Source organism: Solea senegalensis, linkage group LG14 (genome assembly GCF_019176455.1).
Source record: "Solea senegalensis isolate Sse05_10M linkage group LG14, IFAPA_SoseM_1, whole genome shotgun sequence".
NCBI classification, from domain to species: Eukaryota; Metazoa; Chordata; class Actinopteri; order Pleuronectiformes; family Soleidae; genus Solea; species Solea senegalensis.
This window is the reverse complement of record NC_058034.1, coordinates 5,458,677-5,485,739: the sequence shown is the minus strand read 5'-3', so window position 1 is coordinate 5,485,739 and position 27,063 is coordinate 5,458,677. Positions and strand designations below refer to the sequence as shown.

At 41.8% G+C, this 27,063-nt stretch overlaps 1 protein-coding gene across 2 annotated transcripts in view; it reads right to left on the bottom strand.

Annotated features, from left to right (window-relative positions):
- Positions 1–26,815, bottom strand: part of ssbp4 (single stranded DNA binding protein 4) — a 91,653-nt gene extending 64,838 nt beyond the window's left edge. For both annotated transcript variants that reach the window (XM_044043991.1, XM_044043992.1), the window contains exons 1-4: positions 26,662–26,815; positions 14,372–14,444; positions 9,514–9,575; positions 755–839 (exon numbers count right to left, since the gene is read on the bottom strand). In XM_044043991.1, coding sequence (XP_043899926.1) covers positions 755–839; positions 9,514–9,575; positions 14,372–14,444; positions 26,662–26,717 — 276 coding nt within the window. In that variant the 5' untranslated portion in view covers positions 26,718–26,815. The remainder of the gene's footprint in view (positions 1–754; positions 840–9,513; positions 9,576–14,371; positions 14,445–26,661) is intronic.
- Between the last annotated feature and the right edge of the window lie 248 nt (positions 26,816–27,063).

The following is a 27,063-nucleotide window of genomic DNA, read 5'->3' as shown; positions in this document are numbered from 1 at the left end:
GAGCGGGACCAATAAATAGCCAGACAGTGCCGTGACCTTTCACCTCTGACTGACAATCTCGCTAAGGCCTGAGGGGTTACGAGGTCAGCGGCTAGGACTCAGTGTTGGGCAAACAAGGAAGAACAGCATGAAGACGTCAGTTAGGGCTTTCACACCATCGTGGTTCCAGCACCCACACCCAATTTTGAATCGGCTAGTGAATTCACACCAAAAAGAAATTGGTTTGGAATCTAAAAAAGTAGGTCGACAGCAGGCAAATCTCTGTAGGTTGTAGAAGCAGGGAAGAAAGAAAACATACCAGTAAAAATGGTGAAGAAAAAAGAACATGCCGTGTTCTCCAGACAACAACAACACCCAGCATCGATGACATAGGGAGGTGGAACTTCAGTCCCGCTTAACTAGTGTGAACTCAGGCTGGTTCACTGAGAGCACCACGGCTCTGAATGGAACCAAAGCCCAAACAGAGACTCTGTAATTATGAAGGTAGAGAATTTTGCCATAAAATATAGAACTGGCTGTTGAAAGATTATTGTTGATTTCCAACTCTGAGACGGTCCCGTGCAGCGCACGCGGCAGACAAAGACAAACATGTCGAAACAAGCAACAGCAGCATTATCAGTCAGAAATGTCCCTCTTGTTTTATACACACACGCCTCATATGCTTGTACATGCACATGACCATGAGCCAAAGCGCTGTCTGTGTGTGTATGTGTGCTCCTCGTACACAACCTGAGGGTTGCTTTAGTTCACTCACATAGTCATGGAAAGCCTTGGCCTCGCTGGAATGTTCGCACGTCTCCCTCCGGTCGGGGGCAGCGCAGTACAGATCCCAGAATACACTGCACACAGGGACAAGAGAGGGACAGTGGTTAGACACTTCTCTGTGTGAACCAGAGACACGTAATGTTCCAAGTTACTTATGAAAACAAACTTGTGTATGTTGTGAGTGCATGTGTTAAAGTGAGCTGGTGGAGGTTCAATAAATCTACCAATGTTTTAGTACTGGTACAAATAAAACATGGTGACAGGGATCACCACCAGCAGATGATATTAGGTAAGTGTTGTGGGTCAAACCAAACTTGGCCTGGTCTGTTTCTTTACAATCCACTCACAGTGTACTCTTGTAAACTCGGCTAATTCACTTGTTTTGTTATTCATAATAAACTAGTCAGATGTGCTATTTACCAATTTATATTATAAGTGACACTTATTATACTGTATATTATATATTATTATATTTATTAGCTACTTTGTATAGTTTGTTGAGACAAAAACATCCTCACACATTTTGACCACAGCTAAAGAATCACATGCGTTCTCACTAAATAAAACACTATAGAAAAACATGACATAAATGATATATGTTTCATAAAACATGTAAAAAAAACACCTTACAAATCAAAGTGTTATATTTAATTTATAGAGAAACTAATGTAACATTATCATTATTAAAAATGATGCATAAAATTACAATTTATTTGTATCATGTCAAATCACAACATACATGAACTCGAGGCCCAAATAAAACAGGCAAATACACTAAGTCATGGAGTATATCAAAGACTAAACAGATAAAACCACTAAGTTCTTTTCTTTAAGGAGAACAACACTGCTCACTTTGCTGAGGTGCTGGAACAAAAGTAGGGGAAAAAAAAAAGCATCCCACGCTTAATCTGTGCAAAAATCTTTTTTAATGACCTTCTTCAGGGCACACAACAGGCAGCATTTTCCTTTAAAATGAAATACAAAGTATACTTCTAGTTGTTTCAAGAAGCAGAACCTTTCTTCATTTATCATCACAAACTCCACTTAAGCACCTGCTCAGTTCAGTCCAACGCCTGCAGTATCTAAATGCTCTTCTCTGCCTGCCCTGCTGACCCGCAGGTTACTGACCAATCAGCTGTGATTATGTTACTTACTGCCCAATCAGCCACACTCACACTGGTTAATTAAACCACCCCAACTCCTCCAGGGCAGCAGGGGCCACCAGGTCCCACTACAAATCGGCCCTTAATTACTGTGCTGAAATTAAGTACTTGGGAAGCCAATGCACATTAAAGAGTTCTCCTTCTTCCTGATATTGACTTCATGGACAGCATACTAAAAAAAAACAACCCCCGAACCCGCTGAAGAAATTACTGCTGTCATTTTTAAGTGCAAATAAACGGTTACGTGCATTCTTTGTGCTGATGTTAGGAACAGCCATGACACTTGATATGACAGACTGCAAAATGGAGCAGAAAATATTAGCTGATTGCCCAGAACTGTCAGAGAGTAGTTCAGGAGTTCCCTGTCACATGCTGGTAATTTCCCTACGTTTTAAAAACGACATTATAATCCTAAAGAAAAGACAAAAATAGCTGTCCTTAAAATAAAAAGAACAATACATATAAACCCTGCAGCTCACTCTGACGGAATATAAATAAAAAAAAAAGTATTTAAAGGTTAAAAGACAGAGTTGGTGCATCAAGGGCCAAGGCCTATGTCGAGCACTGGGGTTCCATGTAGACAAGATCGGCGGTGAATAAATATGGTGTGTGTTTTTTTGTGTGTGCTGCCCTTCTGTCACTTGACAATAAAGCCAGTGTGCATTATCATATCTATCGGCTGCCGTTAAGGAGATCGCCGCTCCGTCAGACGCGCAACCATCGCAAATCCAATCAGCTCTCAGGGAAATGAAACGAGACGCAGGTTCCAGTTTGTTACCAAAAAGACAACAAGCGAGTACAGGCGCAGGGGTGAGAGCGAGGTGATCTAACATCTCCTGGTCTGTGCTGTCTAAAATATATTGCAATTTGAACAGCTGACCTGTGTCTCTGAGCCACGCAGGGAAATCTCATTCTCTGTCTCTCTGCATAATCTGAAGCAGCATTGCTGATGGGTGGGGATTGTGTAAGACTTTCATTATCCTGATATTATTTTAGGTGGTTGACATGCTTCATTTTTCTGCATAGAGTTAGAGCGGAAAGGAAAGGAAAGGAAATGAGAGGGGCCATTATGCATCACAAGGGTGTTACATTCAAAAGCAAAACGACAGAATTTACCGAAACATTCAGTAAATCTGTACCACTCCTTCTTTAAATGTTTGTTTAAAATTGCTTATACATTCTGCTCCGTACACACCTGGTGTCCACATTAACCTGGTCTTGTCGAGCTCCGAAAGCAGAACATTAAGAAAAGCTGCTGGTTCTGTTTTCATTTGCATTTTATCAAAGACGGGCAAAAACGGAGACCTTTGGACGAGATGACTTCGTTGCCCACGTTCACTTCCTGATTGGTTCTTATCAGCTGTGAACAAAAAGCTCCATTTACACATATTTTCACTTTCAGTTTCACCTCGTTGACGGTCAGATAAAAGAAATCCTTCTCATGTTTCACCATTGCTGTTTCTCAGTAGTATCGGCACAATATCAGTAGTATCGGCACAATATCGGTATTGGCAGATATTGGCTTTAAAATGGATTATCACACCAAAATCTGTCAATATGGCTAATGACAACAACAATAGGCTAAAAAGGCTGCTACACCCTAGTTGTCTATGCTGGCACCCTCTACAACTAGTTTATTTATTTGTCTCAAAATGCAACATCTGCTGTGGGATAAGTAGGAGAAATATTATGTTAATTTCACGACAAACTCGGCATTTGGGCGCAGGGAAAAAATGCATATATATCTGTATCGGTTATTGGCCCAAGCGCTCCTGATACATCAGCATATCAGATAACGGCCAATACTGTGCGTCCCTGAGCAAACAACTTCCTGTTTACACATGTGTATGCCCAGTGTTGCTGAATGACGAAACAGAGCTAAAATGCCCATCGTGACATGTTTTTTTTTTTAAATGAAAATGTAGTAGCATGGGTTTGTTCTGGGTTCATTCTGAGAGTTGCTGTACCACCTCGTGGCAAAGTGTCTCACACACTTTCTGAGGGGGAAGCCCTTCAGTTGATTCCTGTTTCTGAATAAACTTCATAATAAATCTGAGAAGTCAACATACGTCGTCCATTAGCAGCAGCGATCTACAAGAAATCTTGTGATAGTACATTTTCTATCCAATTATCTTATCATTTAAATCTAATCTCCTCATCATGGGAGGCTCTTTATGGTTTGATGAGTAGTAACTGGTGCCATTTGAGCCTGACAACTATAAAGAGAGGAACTTTCAACTGCTCTTACTGGGAATGGTCACGGGAGAGATTTAAATTACAGATCGAGAGTAAAGCAAAACCTTTTTTTATTCATTCAAATGAGAAACAAAGCTAAAGGACACACGCACACACATATTGTAACCCGTTCAGAGAGAGCAGACGAGGGAAGGATTAGCGTTTGGCCGTCCAGAAGAAGACAATTACTAAATTTAAATGTCATCATGATAATTATTTGCAATTAAATGTGGTGTGACAAAGCCAGTGGTCTCAGTGTGCTTTTCTATTATAATACGGGAAGTAAACAAAGAGGCAGTAAGACAATCTGCTGATGGCAGGTCCGCGTGATAATTCTGTGTTTGTCTGTTTGTCATCTAGCAAGTCAGCCAGAGACAAGGAGACGGGGATGGACAAGAAATCTGACAAAGCATCAGTGAAAATCCCACAGCCGACCATGTTATTAGAACAGACTCTCCTTAATGGGAAAAAATGCTGCAATCAAAGAGCGGAGGCGGAGAGAAACAACCCTTCCAGTTGTCTTTATTACCTTGACTAAAGCAGCAGCTATTCTCCCGGTAGCAGCAGAGCATTCAGCGAGCAGGAGGAGACAACAACGTCACTGTGCCGTGTAAAATCAGGAACTCTCCCTTTGGACTGTTGCTAATAAACACAACACCTGTCATTGTACAGTAAGAAGATGAAGATGAAGGCTGTGGATTAAAAAATCCCGCGTATACCTGCTGGTTTTAGTGTGAATGATGTGTGAGTGATCCATGGCAACTTGAGATTGAGTTAACTGTAAACCAAGTCACATCCCTACAGAACGTAGAGAATATAAAACCACGTGTGCACAGAAACACGTTAGCTCCATATTAGAAGTCATTGCCATCCATACGAACACACGGAAACACATTTGACCACTCACGTACAGTCGTGTATATGTATAGGAAGCAGATAATCTACATACAGTGCAGATGGTTGATTCACTGTGGCAGGGATTCTCTTAATTGGACCGACAAGCCTGTTACGGACAGGAAGTGTCAACAGCACTTTTTTTATTCAACACTGGGAGCTGAAGCGTTAGAACTTTTCTATTGTTGAATCGGTTAAAACAATCCCACTGTCATTTTCTACATACCTCCATGCATTCTTTATTTTTGCTTAAGTCAAACTCTTCATCCACTCGAGAGCAGTACAAGGTGAAGTGACCCAGACACGGGTTGCTGGTGTTCTTACTAACGTTTATTCCCAAAATATCTGATGGTTTTCTCACTCAAGGTAATGGCAATACTGCCTCCTTATAATACCTGGTGAAAGTGCACCATTTTGCTATTTTGTCCGTATCCATGAACAATATGTAAGAAACGTACCTATATTTGCCCCACAGCCATCATGTGGAGGATAAATTGGCTTGATGAATTATAGTTGAGCATGAATATGCCAATTGTAGCTAGATTATATTTGTGTTTTTGAAGTGTATTTCCAAGTAATGGAGATTTTCCAGCCACTCTCTCTATTGTTGCTTCTTCTCACCAAGCCGAATCGCAGCCAAATGTCTCTGATTTACAACCAGGACGCTGATGTGAATGTTTTTTTTCCAACTCAGCTGCTCGTATTTATGACTCTGGACAAAATAACAAGAGAAGAGGGAAGAAAAATTGGACACGGAGAGAGGAAAGGACGTAAAAGAAGTGAGGGAATATCTGATACCTGTGTTTGTGAAGAGTATTTCAGATATTTATGTGGAGTGGCTGAACTCTCACTGTTTTCTCTGCCCCTCACAAACAAGACTTTGGGCGAGAGGAGATCACACAGAGGAATTCTCCTCGTACAGTTGTTGTGCTGAGGTTTTCATGTGTGTGTTAATGTTTTCTGGGGTGGGGGTGGCGGGTGTGCTTAGGAGTCAGTGGCCATCCAGTGAAAACTGATTAAAGCAATCGATTTGGGGATAAGGAGGAGACAACTAGCGGCAGCCAATAGAGAAGGAGCTAATGACACAATCAACACCTGCAGTCCTCACTGAGCCTTTTCTTTATCCTTCCACCCATAACAACAGATGTGGATGAGTGACCCCCACCGGCAGCCGCAATCCCCCTCCCCATTACAGCCATGGTCTTATTCTGAAACCACCACTCCCCCCCAAACAACGCCGTCCTACAGGAAACAGCCACAGAGCCAAAGACTGGAGGGAAGAAAACCCCAGTGAGGTGCTGAGGAGGGGACAACAGTGTTGGGGCTGGGGTGGTGGTGGGGTCAGAGTCTTAGATTTGGCTGTTTAACACAAAAGAGCCAGGAATGCAAAGAGTTAATCCATTCGGGGGTCTCTCTTCCGCAAACAAAGGGACAGGCCTCCAGACAAAGGTTGAGGGAGGGGGAGTGAAGGGTGAGGGATGAGGGAGGTTGGTGGCTTTCCTACCATCTGGAGCTTTTGTTTTGGGGGAGGCTGGAGTGGCATAGGGGTGGACAGAGGACTTTGCCTCTCTCTCTTTTCCGAGCCGACCACCGGACCCCACCCCCAGTGAGTCAGTGAGTCTTCCCCTCCACGTGCTCCGTGGCCCAGACAGACGCCCCTCAGCTATGTCTTACTACACTGGAGTCCTGCCCTGCTCACGCTGGCTAATCAACAGCCGACTCCAACTTCTCTCTGACACACACGCACACACACACGCGCACACACACGCACACACACACTACTCTTTGTAGAACACTGCACTGACATCTTTGGAAGCTTTAATAAAGTGTTATCCCTAAAACAACCATAACGCCAAACCCTGATCTAACCCCCGTTCAAATTTTAGCCCTAGACATACCAGTTCCTCAGAAATGAGGTTGTGCCTCATTACGATCTGGTTTTGGTCTCCACGAGGATTACTGGTCATGACAAAGTCAATGTTAATGCAAGAAAAGGTCTTAGAGACACATACCATGTTCACAACATGAGAAAAATATCAGATTGTTTTGTTAGTCCAACTAAAAAGTAGCATTTTGAAATTCACGTACATTTGAGTAAATTTCAGACTAACACACCCAGACACTGCAAATGGGAGTCAAATTACGAGTGCATGTACCTTCAGTCAGACTCACCCCCCTCACCCAGACACAGAAGAAGAAAAAGTGAGGAAAATTATGGCAAAATCCAAGCTGGTCATTTTTTGGACCGTTGGCATTTAAGTTTATTTTACAGTTCATAGGAGTAGGAAGACTCAGAAAGGTCCTCGACATCCTAACAACAAGTTGCCACCGAAACCAGAAACCACCTAATACCAAGAAGCTGAAGGAGGGCGTATTGTGGAAGCAGACACACTTCATTCACCACATCGATTCCTCACTAGCTTGACTTAATTGTAACACATGCATGGGTTAGCATGGCTATTCTTCTTCGGACACTGTATTGACTTCCTTTCATTTGGTCAGCCTAAACAAAATGTTATTCTTACCCACAACAGTTCAAATCTTAGCCCTAAACTTAACCAGTTCCTCAGAAACGAGGTTCAGTAGTGCTCACGTGGCACAGATCAGTGCCGCAGGTGCAAAATACAAAACTCCTTATATGGACATCCTGGGCTGTGTATTTATAGGTCACATCTTCAGGCTTTACAGAATGCATTTTTTATTCTTATGTGTTGCTGAGAGCGTAAATATTATATATTTTTTTTATATATTTATAAAAAAAAACAAAAAAAAAAACAGAAGTAGCGATAATTGTGCAAAATTAAAAAAAAATGTTTTTCTTTTATTTTTGTTCATTAAAACGAGCCAAGCAAACTTTGGCGTATTTCTAAATATCACAAATTCAATCAGATTCAGTACCTTTTTTCAGGTGTGTTTGAAAATGAAACAAATACAAGCACACACACACACACACACACACACACACAATAGAGCATTCTACTGGAGCAAACTTAACACTGTGGTGTATGTTAGTGTATGTCATTCAGTCAGTATTACTGGTAGCTATATCCAATTGAGAGCTGTCAGGTTGAGAGAAGCCAGGCTCTTTAAGGGCCATTATGAGCTGTGTCAACAGGCTGCACAATTACAACACATGCTGAGGCCACAGAGGATGAATAAATGAAGCCGTACATCCGGGTTTATTACACAGGGCCAGCCAGGGGGCTTTGCGGATGAGCAGGATAGCATGAATGACAAACAAAGTGGGCCCTGTCAAACCTCTTATCCTGGCTCTCTTCCCCTCTCTGCTTTGCCTTACTGAGGATTCAGCGTCTCATCCTCCCTGTCTGTCTACCCACTTGTCTCTTTCTCTGCATCCTTCCCAGTTGCCCCGGCTTCCTCCTTACTGCCTTACTGCCTTCCCTCTTTGATTCAAAATGTTGTATGAGGTATTGGCACAGTGTCAGCACTGACTTCGCCAAGTGCATCGCCAAGACCTAGCCTGGGACAGGGCTGCCAGCGGGGATACAAGAAAGAACAGATTCTTAGCTACTGGAAAAGAAAAAGGATTTTCTAATAAAATATATACCTGCTTACGTCTACAGTATCTTAAGAATATGTTTGTCATTTAATGTCACCTTGCTATAGCTTATTCTAACTAAAAACTAGGACTGGAAACAGCTCACTCTCCTGCACCAGATTTCATAGCTCACAGGGAAGCAGGAGCTGCTGTGCTGCTGCCTCCTTAGGTTAGTTTGTGGCCCTTAGGTAAATCATAATGAAGGATTTTAAGCACAAAAATAAAAAGAGAGACATTCGAACTTGTTGATGGATGCAGCAGTGGCTCCACAACTCCTTTTTGCTGTTTGCTGTAAAATGGTGATTTTCTCTATGGACTTTTTTTAAGTTTAAGTAATACCAACAAACATATTTAATGACCAGTGTCTCAGACTGGTTCTTGGCGACAGCGATGCACTCAGCGAACTCAACTAAACTTTTCAACAAATGGTTAGGGGGATCCTTCATCTGGGAGTTGCCATTCCCACTGACTGAGACATGGAGAAAAACAGTGTGTTGACCACAGTCTTCCAGCACCAAAGCAACACCAGAGCTGTGCTCTGTTTAAAGCAGCATCAAGTAAAACAAAAGTAATATATATGTATGTGATGTGGCAATGCACAATGTCAACGCGAGTCTCTCTATGTTTTTTTACACCCTTCAGTTTAAATAAAAGAGCAAAGGGAGTTTGCTCACTTGTCAATCAGAGGGACGCCAGGAATACAGCATTAAAACATGTGTGAGATGATGCACTTAGCATTCCCTGCAATTACAGAGCCTCTCCACCCCTTCACATTCCTTCAGACCATCAAGAGTGCTTCTACAGTATGAATGTGAGCTGTAAAAGAAAAACCTGTGTGCCTGTGTGTGGTCATGAGGAAGAAACAGGGGAGAGGATCAACATGTTACATGTACATACCACCACCATGAGTGTAAAAATCCTGGAGGTTCCCCAAGTGTGATGTTCTTCTCCCATCGGATCTGAGAGAAGAGAGGAAAAGGGTTGAGGAGAGAAGACGGGGGGGGGGGTTAAGAATTAGACACCGCAGCATGTTTTATGCATAATGTAATCATTTTGCTCAACTGTCCTCCCAACGTTAGAGAGATGGAGCAATAGTCAGACAGAGAAAGAGTCTGACGGGCAGTGCAGTGCAGTGCAGTGTGTCTTCAAGCAGAAGCCGTCTCCATTGCCCTCACAAACCAGCAGAGCACCGGCCTGTATCTGGACACTGAGATAAGATCCAGTGAGCGATATCAGACCTGCTCCTTGCTTTACACACTGCTGGCGTGACTCTGCACACTAACACACACACAGATTCAGTGCAGTGAGACACAGAGATGATTCACCAGAGTCTGATGAGGACAGCATGAGAGCAGCAAGATTTCTCTATTTCTAAAAAAAGAAAAAAAAAAAGAAAATGCTTCAAGCTTCAGATTTCTATTAAAGTGTCTATTCTATAGATTTCCCCAGTGCAGTTTATAGTGATGTGATGTGCCTGCCATATGTGGGTGTGGGCCTGTTGATTTAATGCAGCTAAAGAGCTGAGTGCTGCACTGTGCAGGAGAGCATAGAGTGGCAGTCCTCATGGGGACACCAGTGTATTGTGTCTACTGTAAGTGTGTGAGTGTGAGAGTGTGCTTCTCACTGACAGAGACACAGAGGCTAATTGAAGCAGGAGAGTCCAGGTGATAGCGCTCTCATTAGATGGCACTGAGCAGGTGCATGTGTGCAATCAGTCTACCTGCGAGGATAGAAGTCCCTCTTCTACTGAAACATTTGTGCGCGTGTGTGCAGACAAAGATTGAGATATGGCGTGGATGATGAGCGAGCTGTCAGTGCTGTAGCTTGAGAAACAGCTCAAAGTCTAGCATTAAACAATACACACTTTCGCTCACTGCAAATACAGAAGAAGGAAAAATAAACCTACAAAAGAAGTGAATTATGTTCATACCATCATACAACTCGTTATAGTTGCAGGGAATTCTTCTGGGGTATTTTTGTCTTTGTGATCAAGAATGATCTTTTATTATTTGTTTGCTGTGTCCTATATCTGAAAATAGGCCCTGAAGAGCAATATTATCAGACCTGACTGAGGGAGCGTTTGTTTGTATACAATAGCAGTGCAGGGGCGGGTGGGGACAAGGGACAAGAAGCATTTGTCTTGTTTATTCAGTTCACTTCTGAAACTTCTTTGTGTTTTCATACTCCAACATAAAACATAAAACACGTGTCCCTGTATGTGGTGCAGGAATGTCGCCAGGAGACACAAGATCTTATGGCACGTTTCCATCCTGGTTCACTTCAGTTTGGTACAGTTCGGAATGGTCAGACTTACGTTTGGACTGAGAACAGTAACTTTACTTGGTAGGCGGGGTTTGAGCGGTGCTCGGTGGCCGCCGTGTCAGTGAGATACGTAGTGTGACGTCATTTACTTACAATGACATCGAACATGACACTACAGACATCCAGCAGCACACTTTTTCACGTCAAGCTTTATGGTTGACGTCAGCTAGACCCAACCACCTGACTGGCGCATTAAAGAAACGCCGTTCGCGAGGGAGTGACGCTTTTCTGTTTCCCAATCAGCTGACTGTCGTGTGTCTAGCTCCAGTCATACCGAATCGTACCATTACTCTGGAAGCCCAAGGGAATGGTACTTAAACATGGAACAGTTGGGGCTGGTTTATTTGGTACTGGAATGGGAATGCATCCAAAAATACGTACCATACAGAACCAAACTGTTCCACACGCCATGACCATCACTATACTTTATAGAAACACAAAGTGTCATGTGGTGCTGAAAGGCTAAATCAGCATGGCATTGACAATTGTGTCAATGTAACAGAAAATGGTGTATGTTTAAAAGTTATACACTATCTTTTTTTAACAGTGTTGTACATGGACAATTAAAATTGTTCCCTGAGCCTCAAAAGTGCATCAGGTCTTGTGTATCCTTAGAATTTTAGTTGCATTTCAAAGAAGAATACATGCATGATAAAGTCAAACAAATCCTATTGCAATTAATCTGGCATATTATATGATAGCAATGTTGATTTTCAGTAAACAAATACACTATTTTTTCTCATCTACAAAAGAGCAAAGAGCAAAAGTTTAGGGCAGTTAAATTCCTGCAGCATTGAAGAATTCCATCATAATACCGTTATTATCTTTTAATTTGGATATTGCACTTGCTCGTATTGCAATTTTGATTATTTTGTGATTTATTGTGCACACAGCGCTAAAGTGCTTGAGTGAACAGAGAGGTTTAAACACAATTTCAGACTGTATTAGTATGACTGTAGCCTTGGTTATGATAGAGAAATGAAAAGACAAGGAAAATGAGGAGGGGGAAAAAAAGGCATAAGTTGCTTAAAACATAAGGATACAGAGAGGTAGATGAACACATGAGGATGGATGCTGAATGATGAAGATGACTCTAACAAATCTGTTTGCGACCTTCCTTCTAATCTCGTGATTCATTTCAGCCTACAGCTAGAACCACATGAAGGTGAGAAGGTGAAAGGTCAGGCTGCAGTGTTTGGTAGGATGTACCCACTGAGGCTCTCAATCTGACTTTATATTACCATAACTACATAAAAATAAAAATAAACTCATTTTTTAGCAGGATAATGTTGCAGACACAACAGCGTTAAATGGACTAGGCAGTGTTTGTGCGCGTGCCTCGCAGATGTGGTCTATTAGTGTTGTTTTTGTGTGTGTGTGTGTGTTGTTTTAATGTTGTTTTTAGACAGCTTGTGAATCTGCATGTGTGCGACCCAGTGCTTCTCACATCTTTCCAACGGCTCACTAGTAGCACTCAGTCCTGGGGAGGAGATTCGCCGGCAAGGATCTGAAATCAGTGAGGTTCTCAGCAGCTCCCCTACTTCATCTCACCTCTCCATCTCTGCTTCACATTTTAGACGTCCACTCATGGATGTTGGCGGCTGGGCCGGCCCCCAGCCGCCGCCATGCCTGCCTGTCTGCACCCGTTACACAAAGCCAAACACTTTCCTGTCTCATTGATGCAGTGAGTTTGTTTGTTTTCTTTGTGCATTATTTTTGTTCAATTTCTAATTTGTTTCCTTCAAAAACCCCAAACCTTTTCAACTCAACTAAAAGGAATAATCAAGATATAAATAACAAACCAACAAATATTCCTCCTTTCTATGTGATCTAATTTGATCTAAACTGGATGGATGGATGGATGGATGGATGGATGGATGAATGGATGGATGCATGGATGGACCATGAAATCCTGGGTCAATACAGCAATTGGTGTTTAAACAAATTGCCCAATTGGTAGTCAATAGAGAAACTACTGTTTGTGTGTGGTAGGAGAAAAAAAAGAAATAATTTAAATAATTTTAATAAACTAAACTATTTTGAAGCCTTTACACCATTTAAATTATCTCTGAATAATCACATATTCCTCTTTACACATTTATAAAAAAAAACCCTGCAACACTACATTCACAACAATAGCAATTCGAGCCATTGTAGCCTCTCATTCATCTGCCTATTTACTTATGTGTAATGTGAATGTTGATTACTCTCTGCACACTCACTAAAAGAACAAATGTAAAAGTTAATGTTCCCACCTCACCAAAGCTTACGGAGCAGCTGTCAAAACTACCAAGCTCACTAGACTCTCACTTCTGCATGTATGTGTTGCGTGTTGTGTGAATTGGACACATACAGTAAGTAAGCTCACAAAGGTGCAATAGTATTACTATTGGTGCTCGTTTTTGTTTTGTTTTGCTTTTCCATTAGTGATAGTACCTGGTACTTTGTACTTTTTTTAGTATGAAAGATATTAAAATGTCAGTGTCAGACTGCCGGCTACTGATGGTCAGAGAGTGTTCTAAAATCTTAATATTTAACAGAGGAGTCTGTAGTATTTAGCGACAGCACTGCTTGGGAGCCGAATCACAACCCCTTTGGCCGTATTTTAGTTGAGTTATTGTGTCAGACGGAGTTTAAATTACTTGATCGGACTAATAACGATAAATAATTGAAATTGAGTTTGTGATATCGGTATCGGACACAAAAATGTGGTATCACCCCATCCCTAGTTCAAACGTGCCAAGCTCTGCTACAACTGCGCACCACATGTGACTGAATGCCAAGCTCGGCTGATTTCAGTGACCAATAAATGTTAGTGTTGGGGAATGGAGTGGAGCTGAATGAAGCTGGTGGACACAACACGTGCTGTACAGGAGAAAGACTGGAAAAAGGGACCATTAGGAGGAAGGATGTCCATTAAGGAAGAGTATGCAACACATTAGTGTCTGAACGTCTTTGACAGTTCAGGTGCCCTAATATAAGACTAATAAGTCCGGCAGACCTGGGATAAATGGAAATGTTTGGAATGGAGTCAAGCATTAAACACACACTCAATTTAACTAACCAGAGAGCAGCTTCATCTTCTAAATGTCACAGCAGAACGTGAGCAACACAATGTGCACACGATATGTCAAACTGCTCTAATTATAGCAATTTATGATCACAAATTAGCGCTAATAATGAAGGGCGGGTCATCCCATTAACTGATGTCATGTTAACAATGTCCCAAATTTACAAACAATGAAAAGAACATTGTTGTTGTTCAGCTACAGTAAAACAAAAGTATCCGCGCTTGTAGTGATATCAGTCAAGAGCTGCTCGAACCCAGGACAACCTATAATTTGAATTCCAGTCCTGGTCATACAATAGAGAGAGAGGGGTGTGTGTGTGTGTGTGTGGGGGGTTAGGGAGTCAAACTGAAATAACTTCTTACCTCTGACAGGAAGGTCTGTGCTGATTTCTGTGCGCCAACATGCAGCAAATACTCATACACATATAAAGCTAACCTGGAAAAGAGCAGAGAGAAAGACAGACGTCAGTATCACACCTCTAAATTCCATCTGTACCCATTTCATTCCTCATTTGAAAGATTATTTCACAATTAAAAAATGAGCTGGTGCTCTCCCTTCATCCTGTAATGTGTCACACTGGTTTAATTTCACGTGGCCTATCAGCGACTGGCAGAAAATCATCAGTGTGTCATCTGAGATGGAGCGTGGATAAACAAGATTTTACAATATGAAGATTATACACAGTGCAGACGGGTTGTAAACGTGTGATGTAAACCTCTGCAGCTCTGAGCTAAAGAGCCTCGGTGGCACTCAGCCACTTCCCTGTGGTTTTAGGAAATCTGCTGTTGAGGCACAGACGCTGAAAACAAAACAGCGCAGACAGAAAAACATGTTAAGAGGCGACAAAAAGGAAAACATCCTCAGATGTGGCTGAAGTTGGCCTTTAGGATAATAACATGCTGTTTGCTGGGTTCCTGTTATTAGCACACTGAAGCTTATTCCTGCAACAGGAGGAGAAAAAATATGGCTAAATAATAAATTGTAATTAATTTCTGAAAAATGAAAGATTACTTAACCAGCTTATGGAACATTATCAGCTTTTACAGATAACTTGTCGACACAGATGAGCATCCCATACGACATGAAATACTCCAATATGAGCAAATATAAAACTTTTAGTCACACACTGAAACAAACACAAAAAGTTTTTCTGAGTATCTTGGTTCTCTATCAGATTGAGTGGATTAAGAATTAAAATTATGATAGAAGGAAGTTAAAGCAACAATATAATAAATAATAATAAGACAAATAATAGCAAATAATCATCTCTCTTATCCCAACTAGGACTATGGATGGTCTTCGCCTTTTTGTGTATTACGTTCAATTTGAATGTTTGCATTTTACAGACCGTCACTTGTAAAACAAATTTAACCTGAATAAAATAAAAAAAAACTGCAGAATGTCTTTTTTTATAATTTGTTTTTTTAAACTTCAAAAGTCGTGGCTGCACAGTTTCTCTCAGGACCCGACAGACTGTGGCCATAAGTTACAGCAGCCTCCTGCTTGAGGGCAAAACCCAGGTCAAAAGACATCCACATACATTTCACTGGAGCTCGTAAACCTCAAAAGCTGAGAGCACGTGGTAATAATTGCGGCGTCCATGCCTTTTGGCAGCTGTATTTTTGAGAGTGGATCAAACCGATGTCCAACTCTTTTATGTGTCAGCTTTCCTTGTTTTCTGAGGTGGTTATTGTGGTCAATCACTGTCATGTTGACAGTGAAACATTTACCTGTGCCTGTGCACCGTCATCCTGAACAGTTCAGGGGCATTTAGGTTTCCCAGGCTCTGGGTAAAAAAAGGGGGAATCCATTGGTGTAAAAAAAAGAAAAGTGTGAAATACCCCGCGGCAGACATCAGCTCCGATACACCCAGTCCAGCCCGTACAGCATCGCACAGAGATTCCCATGAGAACCACAGCAATGAAATTTTCATGGCAGAGCCTGGTGTGATCTGAGGGGCTCAATGCCTGAGCGATGGGCACCTGCCCCAGCTGCAATGCATTATTTAAAAACACTCATTCAATCCAGGCTTCAGGAGACACCTTTTGTTAGTCAGTCAGAAGCACTAAGTGTAACTCGGGGGAGGCGGAGCTGATAGAGCAGAACCCAAGGATGGCCAGGTAGGTAAATGGGACATTGTGGTGAATGCAGTGTCCATGGAGAGCTGTGAAACTGAATGTCAGGGTGTGAACGCTCCCCTCCATGGACACTGTGAACATGAATTTCTTTCCCCGTTCTTTACCCTGCGCTAGTTACATGTGTCACTCAGGAATAAAAGATGAGAGGCTTTACGAGACACAAACCGCAACCGCACGTCTGCTGTCCACCTCACATCTCACGTTTCCTCTCCTACACATTTCACTCTCCCCGTCCTCGTCCGCAAAGTTTTACAAAAATCTAAAGTGAAGCAAATGACGTGATGAGAAGCACGAGACGAGCCTGAGTGGGAGGATGAATGTTTGGCCTTTGGTTCGACTGCTGACTCCAAATCAAAGCCCATTAAATAAAGCTGGTATGTGTGAGTTTAAATTAAAATATCTCCGGTCTGTTTCTCATAGCTCCCTTTCTTAAAACTCTGTTTCTGAGACACAGGATGAGACGAGTGTCCCTGCAAACACATGGACCATGCGTACTGATGAGCTGGTGTACCTGTCTGTTACTACCAGACCCGCCTCCTCACAGGGAGGGAGTGTTTACAACAAGCCTGAGAGAAACGTTCACAGCTGAGGCAGAGACAATAGTCAGAAAAGGCAAACGACAGTGACAGTTCGGTCGGTTTCGAGCTTTTCTTACAGACCCTAGATTTGAAGAAGCATTTTTCCTGTCTGTAACTTTTCCTGTTAATGAACTATCGTAATGAATCGGTGAAGAGTTGGCGTTGTCCTGTGTGAAGACAGTGAACACAACTGTTGTGCAAGATAATACAGTTACTTTGTGCCATAAATCAAATCATCCAAAACTACATCCCAGTGGCGTTGAGAATACTCAGTTTTAACACCAAAGTGTCTTGTTTAACGGGGTTATACTGCGTGTAAGAAGTGTATTATATTGAGACATGAAATGACGCGTTGAAGACAGAGTTATGACAGGTATAAGCATTTCTGTATTTCCGAAAATTGTCAATCCCAGGGTTGCAGTGAAAAGCTAAAGCTCACTTTTGTACATATTTTAAACAAATCACCTTTAAAACAAAATGTCTATTTGAGCTTTAAACGGCATAATCATTTGCAGTATAGTTTGAATGCTTAGAACAAAAAGAAAGAAAAAGAATCACTTTTCTGATTTCCTTTTCTTCCCTGACTCTAACCTCATGAGGCCTAAATCAGTGGTTCTCAAACTTGTTATACCAAGTACCACCTGGGAAAATATTGAGCTCTTGAAGCAACACCATTATTACCAACTGCAGCTACAGTTAAAATACAGTGGAGTAAATAGACTGAGCAGATTTATTCCCAATAAGATCATTTGCTCTCTCATCATCCTCCTCTTCCTCACATATACTTCACACACTGGTATAGTTAAATTAGATTAAGATTAGAGTGAGCGTTAAGGTAACTCTTATTTTTTATTACTTAATTGATTATTATGTTTTTTCGACGCACGCTGGTCAAAATTCCTCCACTCGATTTTAACAAGCACCGGGTAGATCACGGTCCATGGTCAAACCCTGATCACGGATTCAGGATTATCATTCGCCGAAGGAAAAATCCGGACAGTAATGTTACAGCAAACGCAATCATTTGATAGAAATAGCAAGGAAACACATCTAGGCCTATAGGCTTATCTGTGATATAAACAACATTTGGAACATCCATCTTGATACAAAGATTGTAGGTATTCCACATGACCTCATGCTGTGTTCAAAGACAAAATCAGTAGTCGGAATTTCCTAGTTGAAATGTCCAGATGCATGTCATTCCCATTGTTGTGTGGCGTCAGATAATGGGTCAGAAAATTCCTACTGTCGCGAACGCAGCATTTCTATGCGCGAGGGCCTCTCGCGCATAGAAATGTTGCGTTTGCGACAGTAGGAACTTGAGATCTTCAACCTCAAGTTACTGTACATAGTTGGTTGTTAATATAATAAATTATTGTCAATAATTGTCTTAAAGATTATACGTTATTGTGTTCAATAAAAGTGCATTTCCCTTAAGCTTGACACCTCAAATGTAAGCCAGACAAACATGTCTGTGCACAAATGTACTGTCATGTACTTAAGCCTAAAGAGCCCCTCTGGTGCTGGCAGACACATAGAAACCTCCCAGCAGGGTGCACTTTGCGCTTTGCTTTAGCACGCGGGCGAACACTCACCTCCGCTGCTACAACTCCATCCTAGGGGAAACAATGTAATAGCTATAAAAACAGAGAAGGAGACAGAAGAGGAAAGAAAGGGAAATATAGTCTGTTTGTATACATTTACGCTTCATGTCGTTTACGTGTGCATATTTAGCGACTTTACCGACCCCGGTGACTTTTTCTTTTTTCTTTCAAAAAAGCAACTAGCGACAAATCCACAGACTTTCCTAAATACTTTCAGAGATGGAAATGTACAATTCTGTCCCACAAGTGAGATCCATCTAACTGTATCTACACACACACACACAGAGAAGAGCTGTGTGAGCGCAGCACACACGAGCTGTGGATGTTCAGTGCAGCTCACTCACCGATCTGTTTTGTTCATCAAGTAAAAGTAAGTTTCGTTTTCTCCTCTCTTTATTTTACAACACTTTCAACACTTCATTCACCCGCTCTCTAAAGAGTGTTCTGGTGATATCTAGCGTCTCGCATTGTTTTTCTAAAGTAACGTATTCGCTGTCTACACCTTTTTTTAAAGAATACCGCTTCAGGTCTTCTAAAACGTTTCCGTGTGGACGGCCTCACAGTAGAACAGTATGGCTGACTTTCCTCCAAGTAGCTCCAGTGGTGGTACACGTACCACAGTTTGAGAACCATGGGCCTAACTAGTACTTTGCTCCTTCAAGCAGATCTCTCCCATCACTTTGTCGCCAGGAAGCACACCTGACATTTAGCCCGAGGCTGACCCACCCTGCCCTCCCTTTCGTTCACTCGTCTCCAGAGACTCGGGACTCTCAGCTGAGTTTAGCCAGCTAAAGCGCAGACAGTTAGCAAATTAACTGTCATGTCTTCGTTTCAATAATTCAGCAGGGAGAGCGAGCGGTGGCAGAGCGAGGTAAGGTACGCACGGAGGAAGTGAAGGTGGCAGGATGAGGCAGTGCCCGTTACTGCATCTGCACTCATACACAATCCATGTCTTTCAGAGGAGAATATAGGACATGCATAATTTATAGACTCAGTGGTGTCCTCAAACGCAGCACAAAGAGTAACAGAGTAAAAAACAGAAAACGTTATTTCCTTAATATTAAATATTAATGGGCACCTTATAAAAGAAGTGTAGAACTGACGCTGTGGTGGTGAACAGGTGTGAATGTAGGTGAAAGAAAGGTTGTGTGTCTGTTTGAGACGCCTGTGATACAGTGAAGCTGTTTCACTGAAGCTTATTCCCACTGCACACATTGTTTATATTTGCTTGGCTTTGTTATGGCGGTTCCTTTGTCAAAACAAATCAGCCTCTATGAGCGAGTAGACACGCTTTGCTTTAGCCACGGGTTAATCCACACACACACACACACACACGCACACACACACACAAGCTATTCCTCTTGGGACACTGTACTTACTTCCGTTCATATTTGAACAGCGTGTACAAAGTTACCCATAACCTTAACCATAACCAGTTAATGACTACGCCTAATCTAATCACAATTCAAATCTTAGCCCTAAATTTAACCAGATCTTTAGAAATTAGGTACTGCCTCATTAGGACCAGGTTCTGGTCTCCATGATGACTACTGGTCCTGATAAGGTCAGTGTTTATGCCAGAAAATGTCCTACAAGTATATCTCCAGTATATATAATCACACACATGTTTACACAGCATTTGAAGTGAGGACACTCATTGACATAATTCATTCTCAAGCCCCTTACCCTAAACTTAACCATCAAAAACTAAGTGCCTCACCCTTACCCTAACCCTAAAACCAGGTCTTAACCCTGCAAAAGCCCTTTTATGGAGTGACAGAAATTGAGGACCGGCCAGAATGTCCTCACTTCCCCAAAATGTCCTGTAGGTTTCTAGGTTTTTTTGGTCCTCACAAAGATACCAATACAAGAACACACACGCACCGTTAATTGTCCTCTCACCTCACTGAAAACACCAGATATGTTGTTCATTTTCAGCCAAGTCTGATTGTCACTCACACAAAAACACACTTAACATAAAAAGCGGCGAGGCGGAAAGATTCATAACGATATGTGACGAGAGATCATGTTGACATAGTGGGCATACTTGTGTTATCACCAGAGCCTTCTCCTCCCATTGCACTTCACGAGGACAACAGCATGATGTAACTTAACAAGAAAAATGTGTCCACACTGAAATACCACTACGTTTTCTCTCCGTCTGTCGACTATGGAGACACATCCTTTTCATTGTGTTCTAATAAAAGACGCACACGCGCCGTACTTGTGTGCCCTTTTGCCAAAGTGATTAACAACTTTGCGCACGCAGTCTCAATATTTATACTGCCTTTTTCATTTCAAGGAAGAAAACCAACAAATGTGTGCAGATGCACCCAAAGCAGCAGACGAAAAGAAGCATTAATTGACTGTTGACACATCTGAATGAAAGCACATCGAGCCAAAGGGTGCCGAGGGTAAATCAAGGGTTTCTTTACTTTTAGTGCAGTGTTTCAGCCCATGTTGGTGCACGGCTCTTTATGTTCCTGTCAAAGGGTTGAAATGCAGATGGCGGTGCCATCTGTGTAAAATCAAAACCATGCATTCAGGCCTGAAGATCCCCATTAAACCGCATGTAAATACATGGGAGGAGTCAGAGGAGGAGTGGAGGATGTAAAGAACCCGGCATTCAAAAAAAACCTGATTAACTTCACACTTGAGGTTCTTTTACCCCAAAACAAATCCAGAAATACTTGAAATCTCAAAAAGTCTGTAAACAAACAGGGAGCGGAATTATTTAGGAAACTATGGACCTGAGATGTTTGATCGTGACTGAAATAGTTCTGTGAATGGCATGTTTTAATTAAAATGCCAGATTAATCAGTGCACATTTCAAAGAGGTCCTTGTTACTAAATTGTACGATATACTAATATTAACATTCAAATGATCTAATAAAATGTGGAGACTAATTAATTTCTTTGGTCACTCTGTCTTTATAATTGTTATTTGTAGGTTTTGCATAATGTCCTTGCACATCAGTGCTTCTTTAGAGTCTTAAAACAGCTCAATGCCACTTTTATGGCGAGGCCTTGGTTGTGTGAAATGTGCGTGTGGCTGTTTTGTGTTGTTTTTCTGAACAAACAGGTTGGATCCAAGCCTTTGTTTCAAGGCCTTGAAGAAGATAATACACTCGATGCACTTAAATGTACACCTGAAGTGGTTTATTGGAACTTTTTATGTGGAAAACCTACAGTTTACTAGTGTTCAGTTGACTTCCAACTTTTGTACCGTTTGACGGATGTTTTGTACGATCACAGTCGTGGTGTTAAAAGTGCAGATGTGTCCAGCAACATATTCCTGATCAGTCATCAAACGTTCACGAACTACAAACTCGTCCTCAGAGCTCAGACATGTCTTCTATATTACAGTGTTCATGAATAAAACAATCTGTTCCTTGAAGACAAAGCACTCATATGACGAACACTACGTGTTATACTATAATCTCAAAAATGTCTGCAATAACCACAACATGACCTTTCGCCAAATCATTATTTGCCTTTTCTTTTACATTTCTGGCGATTCAGAGGCTTTACCTATGCACAACTGCACACACACAACTCACAAGAACTACCTGACAAAAAGGTATGCATCCTTTCCTATGCTGTTATGAGGTGGATTGCGATACCAGGATTCCATCTATCGCTTGAAATGTTTGTGCAGCCCGTGGAAAAGTGGGAGGGAATTGGGCTAAACTGAGGGTACAAATCCTGGGACAGGTCAAGGGTTGGGGCGCCCCTGAGCAAGGTAATCCCCATTGCTCCCCTGGTGCAGATAAGTGCCGCCCACTGCTCCTGCGCCTGATTTGTGTGTGTGTTCACTACTGGAGTGTAAAAAAGGATGGTTTTACACGCAGCGGTCAAATTCACTATCACTAACTGGTGTGTGTGCAAATAAAACTAATTCTAATTCTGAAATATTGTAAACAATGCAACAGATATAACAGAATAACACTCTTTACTTCCAGTTTTCTAATGAAAAACCGTCTGTATTTCTCTTTATTTGTTTCCAGTGTGATTGTAAATTTCATTTTGTTCTCTAATTTTTGTTTTTAAAACATTTTCTCACTCATTGTCTCCCGCTCTATCCTCCACATGCTGATTGTGTGGGGGCTGGAGCCAATCCCAGGACACGACCACCCTGGACAGGTCACCAATCCATCGCAGGGCCAACACACACACAGACGAACACTATAGAGTGTCCAATTCTTTTTGGAGTGCCCAGAGAACACACACACACACACACACACACACAGAGACCACAGGGTGATCTTGCTGTGAGGCAACAGTGTAAGCCACCACCCCGCCATGTGGCCCTGGAACATTTTCGGGAATTATTGAAATCCTCTTCATTTCCGATAGCATCAATAAATAACATCTATTTTAAAAAGCTAGTGCCTGTATCCCTCATAATACTGAAATAAAAACAAAAATCACAGGTTGCCTGGTTGTCACACCTGTCTGTCACTTACACTAAACCTCATTTACACTAAAATTTGATGGTGAACCTGGGAGTTTCAAACCCAGGTGATGCTGCTAAAATAAATACCATTCCCATTGCCAGAAGCTGTGGTGTTTTTGTTAGGGGAAGAAAGAAAACAACAACAAGACCACAGTATCTTTTACTTTGGTCTTTACATCTATTATTTAAATGACACAATTCATGAAATAAATCATATTCAGCAATGTCCCAATTTAAAAATTAACTATCACTACAAACATTAATGTGAACAACTATGCTAACAGCCAGAAGGTGAATGCTCATAGTGTCAAGATATGGTGGCTCGCTGGTGTAAATAGAGCCAAAGAAGAAGAAATGAGTTGTTGCAGATTGAAGCTGCAGCTGATTAAAACCCGAGTGCATTTGAAGTGAATCCTGTTTAAACACATTCCCACTGGTGAAAAACTGGTTTAAGGAGTTTAAGGAGGATGTTTTCTTGAACAGTGGAAATGGCGTATACAGTACTGGCGCTTTTCCAATATAAATTTCTAGCACTACTCGGCTCGGCATGGCTCGACTCTACACGGTTTGGTATCCGGCACGTCGTTTCCCATTACTCCATAATAACCTGCTCATCGCTTGTGGGCTTGTGGTGGTTTCAGTGTACTGAATCATTAGAATCAGACCATTAAAAAGATTAGTTCAGTGCTTCCTGCGTAACCAGAGCAGGTTTTCTGCAGAATTCTTGCTAAATACACCGGGCTCCAATATGTTAAATATTGAGATTTTCTTGCTAAACGTTTGTTAAAAAAGTTTAACACATATTTTCATGTTTTTTAAGTCTTTCTAACTGATCTACAGTTTGGTATGTTCAGTGTCAGACGCTCATCACACTCTCTGACCAATCAGTGACCGGCAGTCTGTTGACGTCACATTTTAGTAGCGGCTCAGCTCGCTTGGAACCTCACCAGAGCAGGTACTAAAAAAAGTACCTATCGCTAATGGAAAAGCAAAATAAACCAAGTAGAGGTGTGCCGTACTGAACTGTGTATTTGGAAAGCAGCGTAACTGAGGCAAACACTGCAGAAGCGATAACCCGAAGTTACGGAGCCAGTCATGAGAAATTGTAGATATAATGTAACCAAAGGTCTTCACAACAACCCAGGTAGGCTACATTATTAGCCAGGAGTTAGCAAGTGAGTCTGCAAATAATTGCATCCAAAATTCCAGTGTTTTGGGGGAGGGGCCGTGCAAGCGCTTCCTGACTTACAGCCCGTAGCCTTAATATTCACTTTCCCAAAAAAGCCTCGTCTGCAGGCTGTCACTCAAAGTGACACCAGGCTGTTAACAAAATCAAATAAGTGTGGGTGTCGTGTGCAGATCGTCTCCTTCTTGAAATGGAAATGCAAAGAGAGAGTGCTATCAAATAACATTTGCACCACAAAAGGTTATTTAAAAACAAGTCAACTGTTTTTTTTTCAAAATCAAGTGTTACTAACTTGTTGAGTGCACAAAATGTATTGTTTAAATGCTTTTAAGTGTTCAAGAAATACACTGCTGCCAATTACAAATGATGTTTTTTTCTCTAGTTTGAATGTATTTATGTGTAACAATATTATAATATTAACTATGCTCACACTACTGGAATTAAACCAGGGGAAATAATCACTTATCTACAATCTTATCTTAACCCTGTTTCTTTTTATTTTTTATTGTTGAGTGATTTCATTATTCTTGCCAACATAACAAACCCGAAATGATTCAAACTTTTCTTAATGAAACCTACTGAAAGATCAGTAAATTATAATATCAATATGGCTCGATTAATAATCCCCTGAGCTGTGATTGGCGAGTCTGCTTTAATCTGACATAAGTTCATCCAGGGTGCCCCCCTTTATTTTTCTTCTTTTTCAATGCGTGAATATATAAAGAACCGTATGAATATGTAAATATGAATATGAGCTCATTCAGTGAAGCGTTGAGGCAGCTGCTGTGAACTCCATGCTTACAAGGAAACATGTGTTGGCCCTGCAGGGCAGGTTAGGGAGACAAGACAGGTGAGGGACGAGGGCAAACAGTGTCCATTATGTCTGTGACCACAATCCTGTGACACACACATGCAAACCGGCTAAACTAAATGTATGCAGACAGGTTTATAGAAAAGGATATTTACTTTAGATCTTTCCAGCTTTAAAGGACTGGACAAGGTCATGAATATGAAACATGCAAAAAAAAAAAGAGCACGGACAATGTTGCTCATTTCCACTCCACAAAAGACTTACGAGTTAATTAACTCCATTTATTAATTTTAACCCTCCTCTTACAACTACCATTTGAAAAACACACAGAGCAGAATCCACACTTCCCCAAAACAGTCTGAAATAAAATAAAATAAAATAATTAAAAAAAAATCCATTCCCACAATGTGTTCAAAACACACGAGAGTAAAGAGCAGCCATGATGCAAGTCCTTGTTGTCAACATGCAATATTAAAGCATCATATGCCGGTTCAAAGGTCACTCTGCCTGCTGTTCCTAAAAACCACATGGGACTGTTTTCATTTAGGATTCACTCGTCCACCTCAAACACACACACACACACACACACACACACACACACACTGGTGGAGAAATCTGCTCAATCGTCCAATAAACTGATGAGAATTCGGAGGGAAATGAAACGCTCATTCCACACAACATGTACAAAGTCCCATTTGAGACCTGAGCAAATGAGCAAGTCACATGTCCAAGAGGCTGTATCAGATGAAACATTTAAATCAAAACACAACAATCTTCCTTTTGTGTGTGTGTTATAATAGATACATGTGTAGCAGCAGAACTGCCTTCCTGGACCTGACAGTGTCTTTAGATTACAGTTTCATCTCAGCAGGGATTCCTGCTCACTCCTCTAACCTCACACCGTTTCATGCTTAAAAATAGCTGCTGCTGCTGCTGATGATGATGATGATGATGATAAAGGCCGGTACTGATCTAACGTGCTGTGCTGCAAAATCATTTTAATTGTCCCACAAAGGAAGATAAATAATCGTATTGATAACGCACAGTAATATTGTTGGGAAAATCAAACGCGATCAAAGGCGATTTTGCAACAAATAAAGACAAATAAAGACGAAATACACAGTTAACAATCCATTCAGTCATTTCTGACGTTTTTGTAAATACGGAGGCTGCAGCTTCGTGTTCGTACAAAGTTTACCAGCGCTGCACGAGAACTGCCAACTGTACGGTACAAAACTTTTCCCTTCACCGCCAGGTCTGATCGCGTCTCGGAAATAAAACAGCGAACATCCCGAGTAACGAGCTGCTGCCGCTGGTCTGTGTCTAGCACCAGAGAACCACCACCACCATCATCATCATCATCATCAGTTTACAAGCCTCTTCCAGCGGCTTCATCTCCCTAAAGTTTACCAGAGACGAGAAGAGCAGCTCGCGGTCTGCACTGAGACGAGTCTCCGCGCAGGAAACATGTTTCACCCGAGATGAAATGGAATGAAAACACGCGTGTCTCTTTCTCCTTGCCCGGCAGGAGCGCGCGATTTACTCCACATTGTATCTCTCTCTCACACACACACACACACGCACACATTAAAACACATTGTCGCTCTCCCGCGAGCCACTGGAGTGTTTGCATAAACGCACAATATCAGTAAATATCACGTGCACAAATGACATTAAATAATAAAAACAAAAGTTTAAGAGAGGCACCTCTAAGGTGGGTCAGAGAGGAGGAGGAGGGGGTAACAGGAGCGCACTTTGGTTACTGTACTCTCCTTTTAAATTACAGTAGCTAGTTTAGAAAGTTGACTCCCCTCCTCTGCCCCCTCGGCTGCATGATAAGCAGGTAAACTCCTACAATAAAAGCGCACGGTTCACTTACTTTTCTCTCGCTTGGCTATCGGAAGGGACGACAGCTCCTTTACCTTTGGCGTACATGCTGGATTCTGTTTTAAGACTTTTGCCCCACTCAACACCTGTCAAAGAAGGCAGCCAGGAAAACGCTCCATCTCCATAGCTACCCCTTTAGTGTTTTTCCTGCCCCCCTCCTCCTCCTCCTCCTCCCCTCCCTCTCCCTCCCTCTCCTCCCTCCTCCTCCTCCTTCTCCCTCCTCCCTCCTCCCCTTCCCTCTCTGCCCTCTCCCTCTCTTTCTCTCCTCTCTCCCTCGCTCTCTTTTTTTTTTTTTTTTTTTTTACATCTCAACATTGGCCACAAATCAGGCACAGTTTCTATTGGGGCGACTTGAAACCGTCAGCTCTTGGATTTTTTTCCCCCTCCCCTCCTC